At 37.6% G+C, this 15,099-nt stretch overlaps 1 protein-coding gene across 1 annotated transcript in view; it reads left to right on the forward strand.

Moving 5' to 3' along the window:
* Nucleotides 1-453: 453 nt before the first annotated feature.
* ANKUB1 (ankyrin repeat and ubiquitin domain containing 1) overlaps nucleotides 454-15,099 on the forward strand; it is a 38,449-nt gene continuing 23,803 nt past the window's right edge. Inside the window, exons 1-3 of the mRNA XM_037827498.1 lie at nucleotides 454-782; nucleotides 3,075-3,218; nucleotides 12,720-12,936. Of these exons, the coding sequence (XP_037683426.1) occupies nucleotides 693-782; nucleotides 3,075-3,218; nucleotides 12,720-12,936 (451 nt within the window). The 5' untranslated portion in view covers nucleotides 454-692. The remainder of the gene's footprint in view (nucleotides 783-3,074; nucleotides 3,219-12,719; nucleotides 12,937-15,099) is intronic.

A 15,099-nucleotide genomic window follows, 5' to 3' on the forward strand; every position in this document is an offset into this window, starting at 1 on the left:
ACTCTGTGGCTACTCAGCAGATTCCATTATGCAGAGATGAGAAGAGAAAGCCACAGAGTCATTTGCCTACACATTCATCTCCCTGGTGCAAGTGCGTATTGTTCTGTACCCTGTGGCTGGATTAGAAATCTCACCAGGGAGCCAGTACACAAAGTCGTTATAGAAACCAGAATGCTTCAGCTCAGAGTTATTTACAGAGATCTTTCAGGATTATCACATTCAGTAAACTCAACTCTGTTTTGCTTCACCTGTGCCAGAGCATCTCGGTCAAATACCTATTTTGAAGGGTCCTTCAATCAGCAGTACTTGAGTGAAGAGGGATTCAAGAGTGCGTCATTTGTGGTCACATCGCAAAAGTGTAATTTATGTGTGACATTCTTGTATTACACATTTGAAGCTTGTTCACACTTGCCTTAACCAGTGTTAAGTTTGATGGCTTCCATAATATAGGAACAAGGTGGCTTTGACCACTGCCTTCAGCAAAGAAACATTTTCTACAATACACCTGCTGTCTGGGTTGCTTGGTACAGCCATACTGTGGGACTTGTTTCCTCACATTCTCTCGGCAGCTTTGAGGTTGCACAGAGACAAGTACTTCTGGTCATCATTTTTGTCCTTAATTGTGAATTAGACTTGTTGCTGCTACCAGCTGGATCTTGGAAAAAAGATTTTTTTGAGAAGACAATTGCACAATGAGGATTTTCATAGCCTTTGAGGGATCTTTTGAACCATTTGATGTTTCAGCAGATGAAACTGTGGAAGCTGTCAAGTTAATGATAAAGGTATGTATTTTTGTCACTGAACCAATAAGATGTAGATTAATTTTCACTATGCAGCAACATTTAAAATGTGCATGGGGTAGACATACTATTGGGTATATTTTCAACAAATGGGGAACTAAATCTATTTAAAATATAATTATCTGCTTTCATGAAAGCTTGATATGAAGATAGTAACTATGGAGATGTTGGACTAGAAAGCAAACTGAGCCAGTAAATTTTCAGGGGAAAAAAAGTTTCACTTCTTTTTAGGGAACTTGTGGGTTCTGCATGGCCAGATATTATAACTGCAATTCTTCATAAAAGGACATAAACATGCAACTAACTCTTGTCTATGTAAGTGGAGTGTGCCTGCTGTCAGATAACTTATTTGGTGAGCAAGCAACTTTAAAGAACCCAAGGATTTGGGGGCTGGAGAGAACTTTAGAGAGTTTCTGGACCACTGTTTCATTACGCTTCCAGGGAAAGCTGAAGCCCAGACAGGTTGATGATTTTTACCTAAATCACAGAGCCAGAATAAAAACAACTTGGATACAGGACCTTCCTTATAAATCCCTTATCAAATTCACTCTCAAATGGGAAGAATAAGCAAATATTTGGATCTGACAATAAAATGGAATTTAACTTGGAGATAGTCATTCCCATTTATTAAGGACCATTCTTTGAACCACAGTTACATGATATTTGGTAGATTACTGTTATCACAGAAATCTGTATCTTCTAACACAAGCAATCCTCACCTTTATGTCATGTATCATACTGGCAGTCTGGTGAGGCCTATGGGAACCTTCTCAGAATGTCTTTAAATGCAAAAAAAAAAAAAAAAAAAAAAAAAAAGAAATACAAATGAAAAGGAAACCAGTTATATTGAAATGCAGTTTTAAAATATTGAAAAACACAATTCAAAGGCAAAGAGACAAACAACCCAATTTAAAAATGAGCAAGGACTTGAATAGACATTTCTCCAAAGAGGATATACAAATATCCTATAAGCACATGAAAAGATGCTCAACATCATTAGCCATTAGGGAATGTAAATTGAAATCACAATGAAATACCACTTCATACCCAATAGAATGGCTAATATTAAAAACAAACAAAAAAAACAAAACAACAACAACAAAAAAAACAGAAAATGTCAAGTGTTGGCATGCATGCAAAGAAACAGGAACATTCATTTATTGCTGGTGGGAATGTAAAATGGTGCAGCCACTGTGGAAAACAATTTGGCAATTCCTTGAAAAGTTAAACTTAGACCTACCATAAGACCCAGCAATCCCACTTCTAGGTCTATACCCAAAAGAATTGAAAGCAGGGACCTGAACAGATATTTGTACAACAATGTTCATAGCAGCATTATTCACAATAGTCAAAGGTGTAAGCAATTCAAGTGTCCTTCAACAGATGAATGAATAAACAAAATGTGGTATATACATACAATGGAATACTATTCAGCCATAAAAAGGAATGAAGTACTGATACATACTACAGTATGGATGAAACTTGAAGACATCATGTTGAGTCAAATAAGCCAGAAACAAAAAGAAAGATACTGTATAATTTCACTTATATGAAATAATTAGAATATGCAAATTCATAGAGACAGAAAGGAGATTACTGGCTCCCAGGTGTATGGAGGAGGGGAAATGGAGACTTAATGTTTAATGATTGAAGAGTTTGGGGTAATGAAAAAGTTTTGGCAATGAATGGTGATAGCACAACATGTGAATGTAATTAGTGCCACTGAAGTGAATGCTTAAAGGTGATTAAAATGGCAAATGTTATTTTGTATATGTTACCAGGATAAAAAAATACATTAAAAATAATTTGCGATATAATGACAAGTGGGCTTCTTTATTAGCACATTAACAAGCTCTAGCAATATATCTAATTACTATTGTAAATGTGAAGTAGTGATCAGTATAAATAACATTTTGGGATATCTGCAAAAACTGTTGTGTGATATGAAAATAATTGTGACTTCTGTTGGTAACAAAGTCACAGGCATGGCCAACTGCTGCTACTTTGGTCTTCTGCCTACTTACATAATTGAAGGAAAATCTCAAATTTCATTTATAATTAATGAAAATGAAATGTAAGTTTTTCTCATCTCAATTCCATCCATAGACTTTCTGAGAGGTCTATAAATGCCAAGTTAAGAATCCCTGTGTTATACTTCTTCCCTCTATCCCAAACAATTATTCTCAATGGAAAAATGAAAAGATAAGGCATTACATTGCTGGTTTAGTAATGTAGAGATGTCCTCTTTACATACTGTGCTATTGACTTTTTAAGGATTATTTCCACATCTCTCTCTCTGAGGACAAACAAGGCAGGCGGTATCTGGAGTTAATGTATGCTGGAGCAGCTCTAAAGGACAGTTGGAGTCTTGCTGATGTTGGAATATCTTTTTGTTCAACTCTCAAATGCTTTGTTAAGGTATGATAATCAGAAGAGCATTTGTTGTCTGCCTAAGTTGTAGATACAACCTAAGTTGTCGATAATTCAACCAAAATAATTTCATAACTTAGAAAGAGGTTTCCCCTTTCTTCCCTTTTCCTCTCCATTTGTATAACTGACTCTATGCATGATTTGTACATTCGGATTCCCCCTCATTTTCCTCTTCTCCTCCTTCTCTCCTCAAGCCCCACTGCTGCCTGCCCCATCCAGTTGTCACAGAACACACTACAAACCAATATTGGAACTAACCAAGAGGTAGATCTGGAATATTGATGTGGGAGGAAGAGGAGCAGGTCACTTTGATAGATCCACAATGATGAGGAGCAGCACAGTGAAAACAGGGAAGAAATTCTCATTAATAATAAGAATGAAAAGACAGTTTCTACATGTGAGCCAGAGTAGCCATTCACGAACAAGGTGTATATACAATGGATATAGTCTTTTCCATTTATAGAGTGTCTCTAATCAGTGGTGCTTAACCTCAGATACATGGCTGGTATTTAAGAACTTTACAGAACCCTAAAATCACAAAATATGCAAAATTATGCGCTTGGAGGTTTTCTGGGTGGGGGTGTTCCACAACGGTCAATAGTTTCTTAAAGGGACAGGTGGACAAAAGAGTTGAAGAAGAGTTCTCAAGGGTAGAAGAGCTATTCAGTTTGTACTAATTCTTTACCCCATATGAAGACATGACCCTATCCTCAAGGAACTTAGTCAAGTACATTTTCCCACTAAATGAGGTGCTAACTTTCTGATATTCAGCATTTCAACATTTTTTTCTATGGTAACCAAAGATAACTCTTTTTCTTCTAATATGTTTACTGACTGGCTAAGTGGGAAGTTTATGTTTAAAGGAACACTCTCCACTGTTTCTTTGTAATAAAGACAGATCACAGAACAATAAGCATTGAATGACCCCATTTAGGTCACCAAAAAGATCATATCTGGATGTGTGATTTTAATGTTCTATGATCATTTATTCATGTATTTTATAATAGTGAAAAAATATTTACCAAAAAAGGAAACAAAAACAACTCTGATTTCTTCCATTTTTCTCCTTTTGTTAGACATTCAGAAAATTGTAGTAAAATACATTATTTTTTTTAAGCAGACCAAATTCCATGTAATATTTTAAATGTCTTCCCTCTCTGTCTTTAAATGTATTTACATATTTTTTGTTTGTTTGTTTGTTTTTGGTACTGAGGAGGGTCTATCCTCTAAAATTTCCTGGTATTTTCCAGGGCCAATAATGATGTTCAAGACTTTTTTGTTGTTTGCTTACTTAGAGATAGTGGTTTCGTTCAATAACAATATTTGAGCTGGCTGGAGAAATCTGATTGAATCAGGGATGTAGATAAAGTTTGTTAAGAATATGAATAGACTACTTTTATTTAACTAAGGATTGACTTTTTTATTTTTTAGAAATTTTAATTTTATTTATTTTGGCTACGTAGTATATTCACATGGTGCTCAGTCAAAAGGTACAAAAGGAAATACAATAAAAAAGTCTCCCTCCCACCCCTGGCCCCTGATTCCCCTATTCAGAGGCCATCTATATTTCTAGTTTTACTTACAAAAACATTTCATTAATTCTGCTAATAGAACATCATCTATCACAGTAATGAAAGCTGCTTTTGCAGAACTTTAACCTTTTCCTGGATTTTTAAACTGCTAATAGCAAGAATACAATGATGAGGTAAAAGAATTTATTCAAGAGAGCCATGGCAGCATGTAACTATGAATCATGGAACTCACCAACATATGGGGTTTAATTAAAAACCCTCCAGTTCCATGGATATATTATGGATCTTAATCATCATCTTCTTCATGAGAATCAAATTTAGAAAATCACTTTCAGAAGGAAAATAATATCTTGAATCTTAAGGAAGAAACTACCTGCAGTAGCCCTAAATATTGGTTTCCATCTTAACTTAGTTCCTGTTTAGATTAGGTGCTAAAAATCATGCCATTCCAAAAGCCCACATGGTTTACTATATGTATAATAATCCAAAATCAGCTTAAACATCAAAAATTCTGCATGAATATATCCCATGCCTCAAAGAATGCAGTCATACCAGCTCTATCCTGTTTGATCTATCTCAGGTAACCAAAGGCTGCTTTCTAGGTCATGTTGGTTTCTTTGCATAATTAGAGGTATACAAATATAAGTAGTACTTTTCCTATTTAACTGATCACCACATTACCTCATTCAAGTTAGTTCTACCTTCAGAGCATCTGGGAAAGCTAGAGTATCTTTATTTAGGTACAACTGAGAAATATCATAATGAGGACCAAAAACTTTTGCCGAGTTCAAAAATGGCAAATTGGCAATTTTTCTTTTTAACAAGGGTCAGGTAGACATTATGTGCCATGAAATAAATCCAAAATATTTGGTTTCTTTTTGTGTTTATATTTTGTGTGGGTCATGGGTTTTACTTGTATGAACAGAAAGACATTAGATGAATAAAGAGGTCATCTACCTTTAATACATTTTTGAAATTGTCAATGAACTTTCCAGTTTCCCTGTATATTATACCTTCTCCTTTAAGGGTCATGGAGACACATTTGGAAAGTGAAAGCAGGGCTGGTGACATAAGGGTAGTGAGGAAAGAGTATTAGATTAACATTTTCCTCTTTGTAAAAGAACTAATGTATAAGAGACAAGAAATATTTTATTTGGCATGTATCTCCAAGCTCTGCTAAAACCATAGGCAACCCTACCCATTCATGGCTGATGCTGTTGAAGTTCACCGTGTTCCTGTAAACCATGGCATGAGGCACATTGCAAAAGCCTAGGTTACTGTCAGACATGCAGAGGTGTCCTTGCATTTGCCTCTTTCATTCTAATCTGTTATCCTGGAAACCACAGTTTGAGTTTTGTTCACTGTTGGCACCTAGTGCCTAGAATAGTGCCTGACACATGGTAGGCTCTCCACAGATGTGTTGAATGAATGAGTTGACATGGGCCATGAGAAGCAAAGTATGAAAATTATCAAGAAAGCTCATGATTGTTGTCAGAAACTTCAGAGCAAGGTTTGAGATGCCTTTCAGGGAATGGATTCCTTCCCTTACGGAGGCATCTCTCCTCCTCTCTACCCTCAAGGCAAGGTGCTCCCTAGTATTCTTGACCTTTTCCCTATCCAGTGTCACGGTTCTTAGTTGCAAGCAGCAGAAGCAAACCCTGAATAATTTACCAGAAAATAACACCTTGAAAGCCTTTGGGTACTTCCCAGCATTGCCAGGAAGATTGAAAAATCAGGCTCAGACATTATGTAAACAGAAACAACATCTAAATCACACCCCAGAAATCATCCAGAACCATGTAGCAGAAATAGCGTGACCACCGCTAAGCCCTGGATGTAGGCTCTCAACTTCACTGTCAGCGTCACTGACAGCTTTGATGCCTCAGAACTGCCACTGCCAGGGAAGAGTCCCTGTGTCTCCTGCTTCTCTGCTTTACTGGCTCCTAATTCAAAGTGTGGGGAGGGGAGCTGTTATGCCTGATGAGTGCATCCTGGTCACACATCCATGCCCTACTGCAAAGGCAGCTGAGAAGCAACTCTCTGGGAGGTTGTCCCTTCTTGAGTGTGAAGTGGGCTCAACCTCCCTAAGACAACTTCTGGCCTCCCTGCCTGTTTCTATGGCCATACTTCCGCCAAGCAAGGGCTAGAGTCCAAAGTTTAAGTTAATCCTATCTGACATTCTTGGAAGTCATGAGAAGCCATTTCACAGTGAGAGATTGGGTTAATTATAGCACCACTGCACAGGCGTCCATCAGACGAGCTGGAGAAATTTATACTGTATCGGCAAGGTCTGAAATTGATTCAAAATGATAAACATTTTAGCTTTCAAAAGGCACTGTTAAAGTATAAGCACCAAAATCCAGGAGAAGCATAATATTGAATTTACATTTTGAAAACATTTTTTACACAAAAATCATGTACAAATGTATATTTTATACATGAAAACATGATTCTAAAAAGTCCAATTTTTCTAAGATGAACTGTCAAAAAAAAGTATGTAAAAAATATGGTAAAAAAAAAAAAAAAAGGTTTTTAAATTTACTGTCCTGGATTCCAAGTATATATCTCCAGGATGAATACAGTACAAGTGGAGAAGTTTATGAAGACAACTCCACCTAAATTCACTCAGTTCAACAAAAACAAACATTTCCTCTTTTTGTCTACTTGGAGCTGGGGAAAATTTCTGCTTAGTTGGTACTGCAACTCTCAAATGGCAAAATATTAAAAAGCAGAACTTGCGATAAAGTACAACAGTATTTAAAACTTGCATTAACTTTTTTTCTGTTTCTATCTTTCCCTATTTTATTGTTAAAGATATTTATTTACCTGTAGTTTGCATTTGTTATTTGAAGACAAAGTAGAATTACTTCCATGAAATAGATCTGTAATATTTGCTTTTTGTTGAAAAGAAAGATACTTTATATTTGACAATGATTGTTTTCAGAATATATGGCAGAGGCAAAGGGTGAATCTTTTATCTTTTTTCCTTTTTTAATATCTTATTTTGAAATACTTTCTAACTTACATTAAAGTTACAAAAATAACATAACAGAGAACTCCAACATATTACTACCACCCCCCCATACCCAGATCAACCAATTTTCACATTTTGCCACATTTGCCATATAATTTTATATCTATCAATCCATTTTCTAAACACTTGCATACAGGTGGTATATACCATGATCCTTAATATTTGTGATGGTTTGGAGGCTTAATGGACTCCAGAAAATTATGTTCTTAAAGCTAATCCATTTCTGTGGGTGTGGATCTCTCAAGTCTATTTGAATTCTCCTAGCCACTGAAACTTTATTTTGTTTCATTTCTTTTCCCCCTTTTGGTCAAGAAGGCATTCCAATCCCATGATGCCAGGGCCAGGCTCATCCCTGGGAGTCATGTCCCATGCTGCCAGGGAGACTTACAACCCTGGGAGTCAAGTCACACGTAAGAGGGAGGGTAGTAACTTTATTTGCAGAGTTGGCTGAGAGAAAGAGGCCACATCTGAGCAACAAAAGAGATTCTATCTGTAACTGATTTTAATGAGCTTTGTACTTAATATTGTTACTGTAATGATTTAAGACTTTAGGATATTGTGATGGAATGAATGTGTTTTGCATATTGAAAGAACACGTCTTTTGGAGGTCCAGAGAGAGGACACTTTATGGACCCCAGAAAATTATGTTCTCAAGGCTAATCCACTCCTGTGGGTGTGGACCCATTGTAAGTAGGACCTTCTGGTGAATAGTATCTTAAATTAAGATGTGACCTACCTCCATTAGGGTGGGTCTTAATCCTCTTACTGGAGTCCTTTAGGAGAGGAAGAAACAGAAGCTGAGTGAGAGGCACAGGAACAGAGAAAGCTGTGAAAGCAAGAAGTTTGTATACTAATACATTCCCATTGTTAAAAGCCAGCCAATTTCTGATATATTGCATTTTGGTAGGCTAGCAGACTAAAACAATGCTAATATGTTTCCTAGGAACAAGGATATTTACTTATGTAACCACCTTAAGTACTGTTACCAAGTTCAAGAAATTTAACATTGCTAAAAAATTTACAGTCCATTTTCCAATTTTTTTATATGTCCCAGTAATGTTCCTTTGAGCTTTTTCTCCTTCCTTGCTAGATCCCATCCAGGATCATATTAATACATTTAACTCTTATTGTTTCTTTAGTTGCTCCTTTTTTTTTTTAAATTGCGGGAACATATATACAACATAGCTTTCTCATTTCAACCACTCCCATTCAATGGAATTAATCACATTCACAATATTGTGGTACACTTTTTACTACCTTCATTTACTTAAACTTTCCCATCTCCCCAAACAGAAACCCTATTACCATTATGCATTAACTTCCTATTTCCCATGCCCCCATCCCTGTCTCTATGAGCTTACATATTCTCCAATATTTTCTTTGCGGTTACGATAGGCTTAAATTTAACATTCTAAATCTATAATAATCTTTTTTCCTTTGATACCAACAACTTCAAGGGTATATACAAACTATGTTCCTATACTCTTCTCCCCCTGCCCCAACCTTTATGTGGCTTTTGTTGTAAATCTCATGTCTCTACATTATCTGTCAAGACCACTGATTTATTATTGCAATTTCATGCATTTGCCTTTTAGATCCTGTAGAAAGTAAAAAGTGGTGTTAAAAATCAAGAGTAAAATAGTACTGGCATTTATATTTACCTATGTCATTGCTCTCACTGGAGATCTTTATTTCTTCATGCAGCATCAATCCATTGTCTGTTGTCCTTTCCTGTCAATCTTCAGAACTCTCTATAGCTTCTCTTAAGGGCCTGTGTTTCATTACATTTGGGAAATTTCAGCCATTATTTCTTTGACTAATCCATCTACCCCTTTCTCTCTTTCTTCTCCTTCTAGGACTCCCACATTGTATATATTGGCATGCTTGATGGTGTCCCATAGGTTCTTCAGGCTCTGTTCACTTTTATTCTTCTTTCTTCTTTCTGCTTCTCATACTGAATGATTTCAACTATCTTATCTTCAAATTCACTGAATCTTTCTTCTGCCAGCTCCAAGCTGCTGTTACACCCCTCTAAGGGATTTTTAATTTCTGTTTCTATAGTCTTCAGTTCTATTTGGTTCCTTTTCATAATATCCACATACCTATTGATAGTCTTTGTGTTCATCTATCATTTTCCTGATTTCCTTTAGTTCTTTGTCCCTGTTTTCCATAAGCATTTTTAGCATATTTAAGGAATATTTTTAAAAGTTTTTGGTATGTCCCAGGTCTGTCCTCTTCAATGATAATTTCTAATGCTTTAATCTCCTTTGCTGAGTCATTGCTTTCTATTTCTTTGTATGTTTTGTTACCTTTTGTTGAAACTTGGACATTTTTTGAGATTTTAATATTTTAAAATTTTAATTTTAACTAGAATTTAGGTATCTTTTCCTTAAGCTTGTATCCAACTAGTGTTATGACAGAGCTTTCCATGATTGCCAGTAGCTAAGAGAAAAAATGGAAGAAGAAACAAAGAAAATGCTTTTTCCAGTATTGGCGGATAGACTTATGCAAGTGCTCTCCTTCATGGCTTATCTTTAAAATGAGTTTAGAGAACATCTCCAGGCCAAAGTGTAGGAGCCACACTGATCCTTTTTGTGCATGCATCTGGTCTTGGGCATGCACACTGGCCCTAGGAATTCCTTTGTTTACAAGTATAGGAATGTCCCCTCTTCCCTGGGAAATGGTTTCCTCATGGTCCCAGGCACTGCACAGTATGTCCTCTAGCCAGCAATCTTTGCCCCAGGCAGCACAACTTGACTGCTCTCTCATAGCATTCTGTAGGAGAGTTCTCTGAGCTCCTTCCTACACACAAGTTCTGAAATGGCAAGTCCCTCAAGCCACCACCAGACAGATTGGGCAAGACATACATGCTTCCATTATCTGCACAAGGGTTACTCTGCTCCCTGTGGAACTGGGTGTAGGGAGCCACACTGGGAGTGTAGGCCTGCTCTGCACCATGCTGGTGAAGGAATGCGTGAGGGACTAGACATGGTGCCAGGAGAGTCTACTACTTTTAAGTAACTTTTTTCTTGCTTTGGCACTTGTCCTGTTATTGCAGTCTTTTAACTATTTTCTGTAGCTTTGATAAAGATGTTTCAGCCAGTTCTTGGTGGTTGTTCAAAGCTTCTGTCAAGGAATGGGGACCTGAAGTGTCTCACTCTGCCATCTTGATCAGGGTGGGGTTCAATCCTACGTCTTTTTAATTTTTGTTGAGTGGATTTATGAAAATCCATTGATAAAAATTGTTCTAAGTACTCTAGACACAAGTTGCAACTCAGCTTGCTGGCCTCGTAAGTGCAGGGGGAGAGGGCCAGTGTTGGGGATTGAATTGTGTCCCCCACAAGACATGTTCAAGTCCTAACCCCTGGTACTATGGATGTGAACTAATTTGTAAGGGCAGGCCTTAATCCAATATGTCTGGAGTCCTTATAAGCAAAGGAAATTTGGACACAGAAATAGAAGCCACAGAAGGAGATGAAATAGATGGCCACATGAGAGGTAGAGACTGAGCTAAGTTTTTCTGGCAAGTCATGAGAATGCTACAGACTTTGGAGAAAGCATGGCCTGTGGATACCTTGATTTTGGACTTCTAGCCCCCAAAACTGTGAGACAATCAATTCCTGTTGTTTTATCCACCCTGTGGTATTTGTCATTATAGCCCTGACAAACTAAGACAGCCACATCACCTACTCCTGGTCATTTGAGATTCACTCAAATGGGCCCTAGAACAAAGCCTTGCAGCCTTTAAATTTCATCAGAGATCTAAATGTTCATTAGATTATGGTAATGTATTATCTGGGAGGAGAGGAATGAATTTAATCTGTTATAAACCAGCAGTAGGGTGGGGCCCCTGGAGGAACCAGAAACAAATTTCTCTGGGAGAAAAGGGGGAAGTTAACATGGGGGTATGGGGCCAAGATGAGATCAGTGACTAGCTGGAACACCCGTAAGAAACCTTGTGGCCAGTTGCCTGCTTCACAATTTTGCTTAAGTCCCCTCTGCGAGAATCCCCACACTACTGGAGCACTCTGTGGCAGCAACTTCCATTTACGTCTGCCAAGCTAGCAACAGGGCATGGAAAAAAAACATCATTATCAGGAATCTTCTAAAGGGGAAATAAATCCAGTTTCATTTTCTTCTTAGAAAAGTGAAAATGTTAGTAATCTTTTCCTATCCCACCCCCACCCCAACCTTGCTTTCCCCACTTGCTGTGTCTTTAATTTTGGTTTGGCTAATTTAACTGTTATTAACAGAAGGATTAGTATGTCCCCCAAACTTTCCATCTTAACTCTGCTACAGATATCTCTGTCCCACTTGCTTTCCTATTTAGATTGCAAAATAAATGGAACAGAGGAAGCTTTTTTTTCTTTTTTTACTTATTTAATACTTCCCTTTTTAAATGAAAAGTAAATACTCATGGTTATTTTTTTTTTTAATTAGTACATACAACAAAGAGCTTAAAAGGATGAGCAAAACTCTCCTCCCACCCTGAACTTAGTTCCACTCCTTAGAGATAACCTCACAGAAAGGATTTTTAAAAATTGACTTGAAGGATTAGATTCCACAGCATTTCCAAATTAAATTGCAACAAAATGGAGGAGTCATTTCTAAACTAACTGCTCTGTAAGCATAATGAATATAAGTTAGAAACACTGCTTTCCTGTGTTTGTAGACTAAAAATGAAGTAAGAAGGGTCTCATAGCACTGCCCAGTCTCCTTCACTTTATTCAAAGAAAGAGGACTTGTTAATGTCCTCAGGAAAGAAGAGTTAGACTCAGACCAGACATCAGGGAGCTTCGCTTTTGCCCTGGGCATCCATGTTGTGGGAGCTAGAGGCGCTCCAAGCCACCCTCTACCGATTATCACTCATCCTTAGCTCTAGACACTGTTATCCGTGAGTTCCCTCCTTTTCTCTTCCTTTAGGAAGAAGACAAGCCAACTCTCTACGTGTTCAATGCTGTAACCCAAGAGACGATGCCAATAATGGGGAGCATTTCCCTTCTTGGTAAAAAAGTGTCTGATCTGAAAACACTGGTAACTCTGAGAAGTGGCTTCCCCGTAAGTGTCTACTGTCTCCGCACCACTCAGGGCCTGGAGATGTACGACTGCAACACCCTCAGGGACTACCAGATGGATATTGGTACATTTGATATTAGCTACTATTCAGAACTAGGGTTCTTTGATACTGGATTTTCCAGTTTTTCAATAGAAAATGGAAATTTGGATATTTTTATGCAATCTGTTAATTTTATTTACTTATTTATTTTAAAAGTTAATATATTTACATGGTTCAAATATCATAAGTATAAAAGAATGTATGGTGGTAAGTCTCCCTACCTCTGCTGGCCCTCCAGCCACCCAGTTTCCTTCTCCATAGGCAATCATGAAGGCTTAGAATCCATGGCATTTCCAAATTAAATCACAACATAATGGAGCTGTTTATAAATGAACATCTCTGAAAGCACACTGTGGATGTAAATTAGCATCACTAGAGATACTCCTCTCATGTGTTTGGAGCTGTAGACTGACTAAGAAATAAGAAGGCTCTTATAGCCCTGCCAAAATCTTGTTCACTTTATTCAAAGCAGAAGGGCTCATTAATATTTTCAAGATAGAAGAACAAGACTCAGACCTCACCACTCTAACTCATGGTTTCCACATTCAGGAAGAAAATGCCCAAATCTGAGTGGCAATATTGACCCTGGAGTATAGACGAAGAATCCAGAAACTTGGGAGACAGGAAACACATGGGAAAATGTGAGAGACAATGGCCTAGAATATTGTTGCTTATCCCTGCTATTCTGTATGCTGGGTATGGTTGATGGGTTTGCAAGTAGAGTGGATGAATCCAAAGTTTGTAAAGCTCAAAGAATTTAAAGAGTCTTCTTTTAAAAAAAAGAATACAACATTAAAAATAAAGCAGTAAAAGTCTCATGTAGTGAGGGGCTCTGCAGCTTAAGTCTGATTAGTTCTACTTTAATTGCAGTAATAGGTTTTAGTTGTATTCTCTGGGACAACATAGTATTTTTCAATTAAATTTCTATTTTCCCACAGAATTTCCATTTATGAAAAAATTTAATGGGTGACAAAAAATTTAATATGTGAAATCAATAGGGATGGAATGATTATCCAATAAATGGTACTGGTCAGCTTGCTTAGTAATTCCCTGGATATTGAAAGCTTGAGCATTAACAGAAAAATTCTTCCATTGTTATTTTTGCTCCTTAAAAAGTAGGACTATTTCATTGCAAGGAACTGAAATTGATGGTTATAACATCTTGTAATATTTACTACCAGACAGGGAGTTAAAATGATATAAAATGCAGGGCTTGATGGAAGTGAAGAATTTAAATTGCATAGTCTTCTCTATAGTTTTCAGAATCAGGGCTCAGTCAGCTGTAGACAGGCTGAGCTCGGGAATAACTGAGACTCTGAGGCTAGGCAACCACCTAGGAAAGGTCAGACTGGCCAAGAAGAACCTGTCTATAGACATCTAGCTAGGGAGGTTAGCTTCAGAAAAGTCCTGCTGGTGGGGGTCCCGGAACAGTCAGATCAGCCTGCAAATGATGATAGGTATGGTCGAGAAAGACAAAGGTTGAGTCTCAGAGAGATCCAGTACGGATCTGGGGAGTGAACAATAGCACCAAGGCAATGAATGAATGAATGACAGAAAGACAGGAAACTAAACAAGCTGGTTGTTGAATCCAAGGCTCTGACAACATGTAACAGAAACCTAACCCTGGAGGTTGCGATTCAGGGTAGGGACTTCAATTCCAGGGAAACCCAGAGCATAGAGATAGGATGATGGGACTCATGCTCTGGGGCACAACATGGATGCTTGTTTAGGAGAAACAGCAAGTTATGGGAACAGGGCAACATCTGAGCGGAATGAACCAGAACACCTACTTCCCACCGAACCTCTGAGCTACTAGCCTGAAATCCTAACAAGTTCCCTCCTACTGGAATTAGGGTTGGTCCCTGGGTCTGGGGCCAGGCCAGTCCTTCAAATGGAGGCTATATGACCTCAGCTGTGGAGAAGGAAGAAGGCTGGGGCACAGGGCCAGACTAAAGCTTTCCAATGCTCATCTGTGAGGGACTTTCACAATAAATTAAAAACATAAGAAATAATTTAGGCTAGGAGATGAAATAATTGTACTTGAAGCAGTTTTAAAGTCCTTTATTTCTAGTGCTACCAATAGGAATTAAACATTTTATAAGAAAGCTTTAGTGCAGCAGTGAGCTTTCGAGAAACCAAATCAATTATGTCAATGACTATGATCTTACTTTGGAAAATGTTGATCAA

Source organism: Choloepus didactylus, chromosome 1 (genome assembly GCF_015220235.1).
Source record: "Choloepus didactylus isolate mChoDid1 chromosome 1, mChoDid1.pri, whole genome shotgun sequence".
Classification (NCBI taxonomy): domain Eukaryota; kingdom Metazoa; phylum Chordata; class Mammalia; order Pilosa; family Megalonychidae; genus Choloepus; species Choloepus didactylus.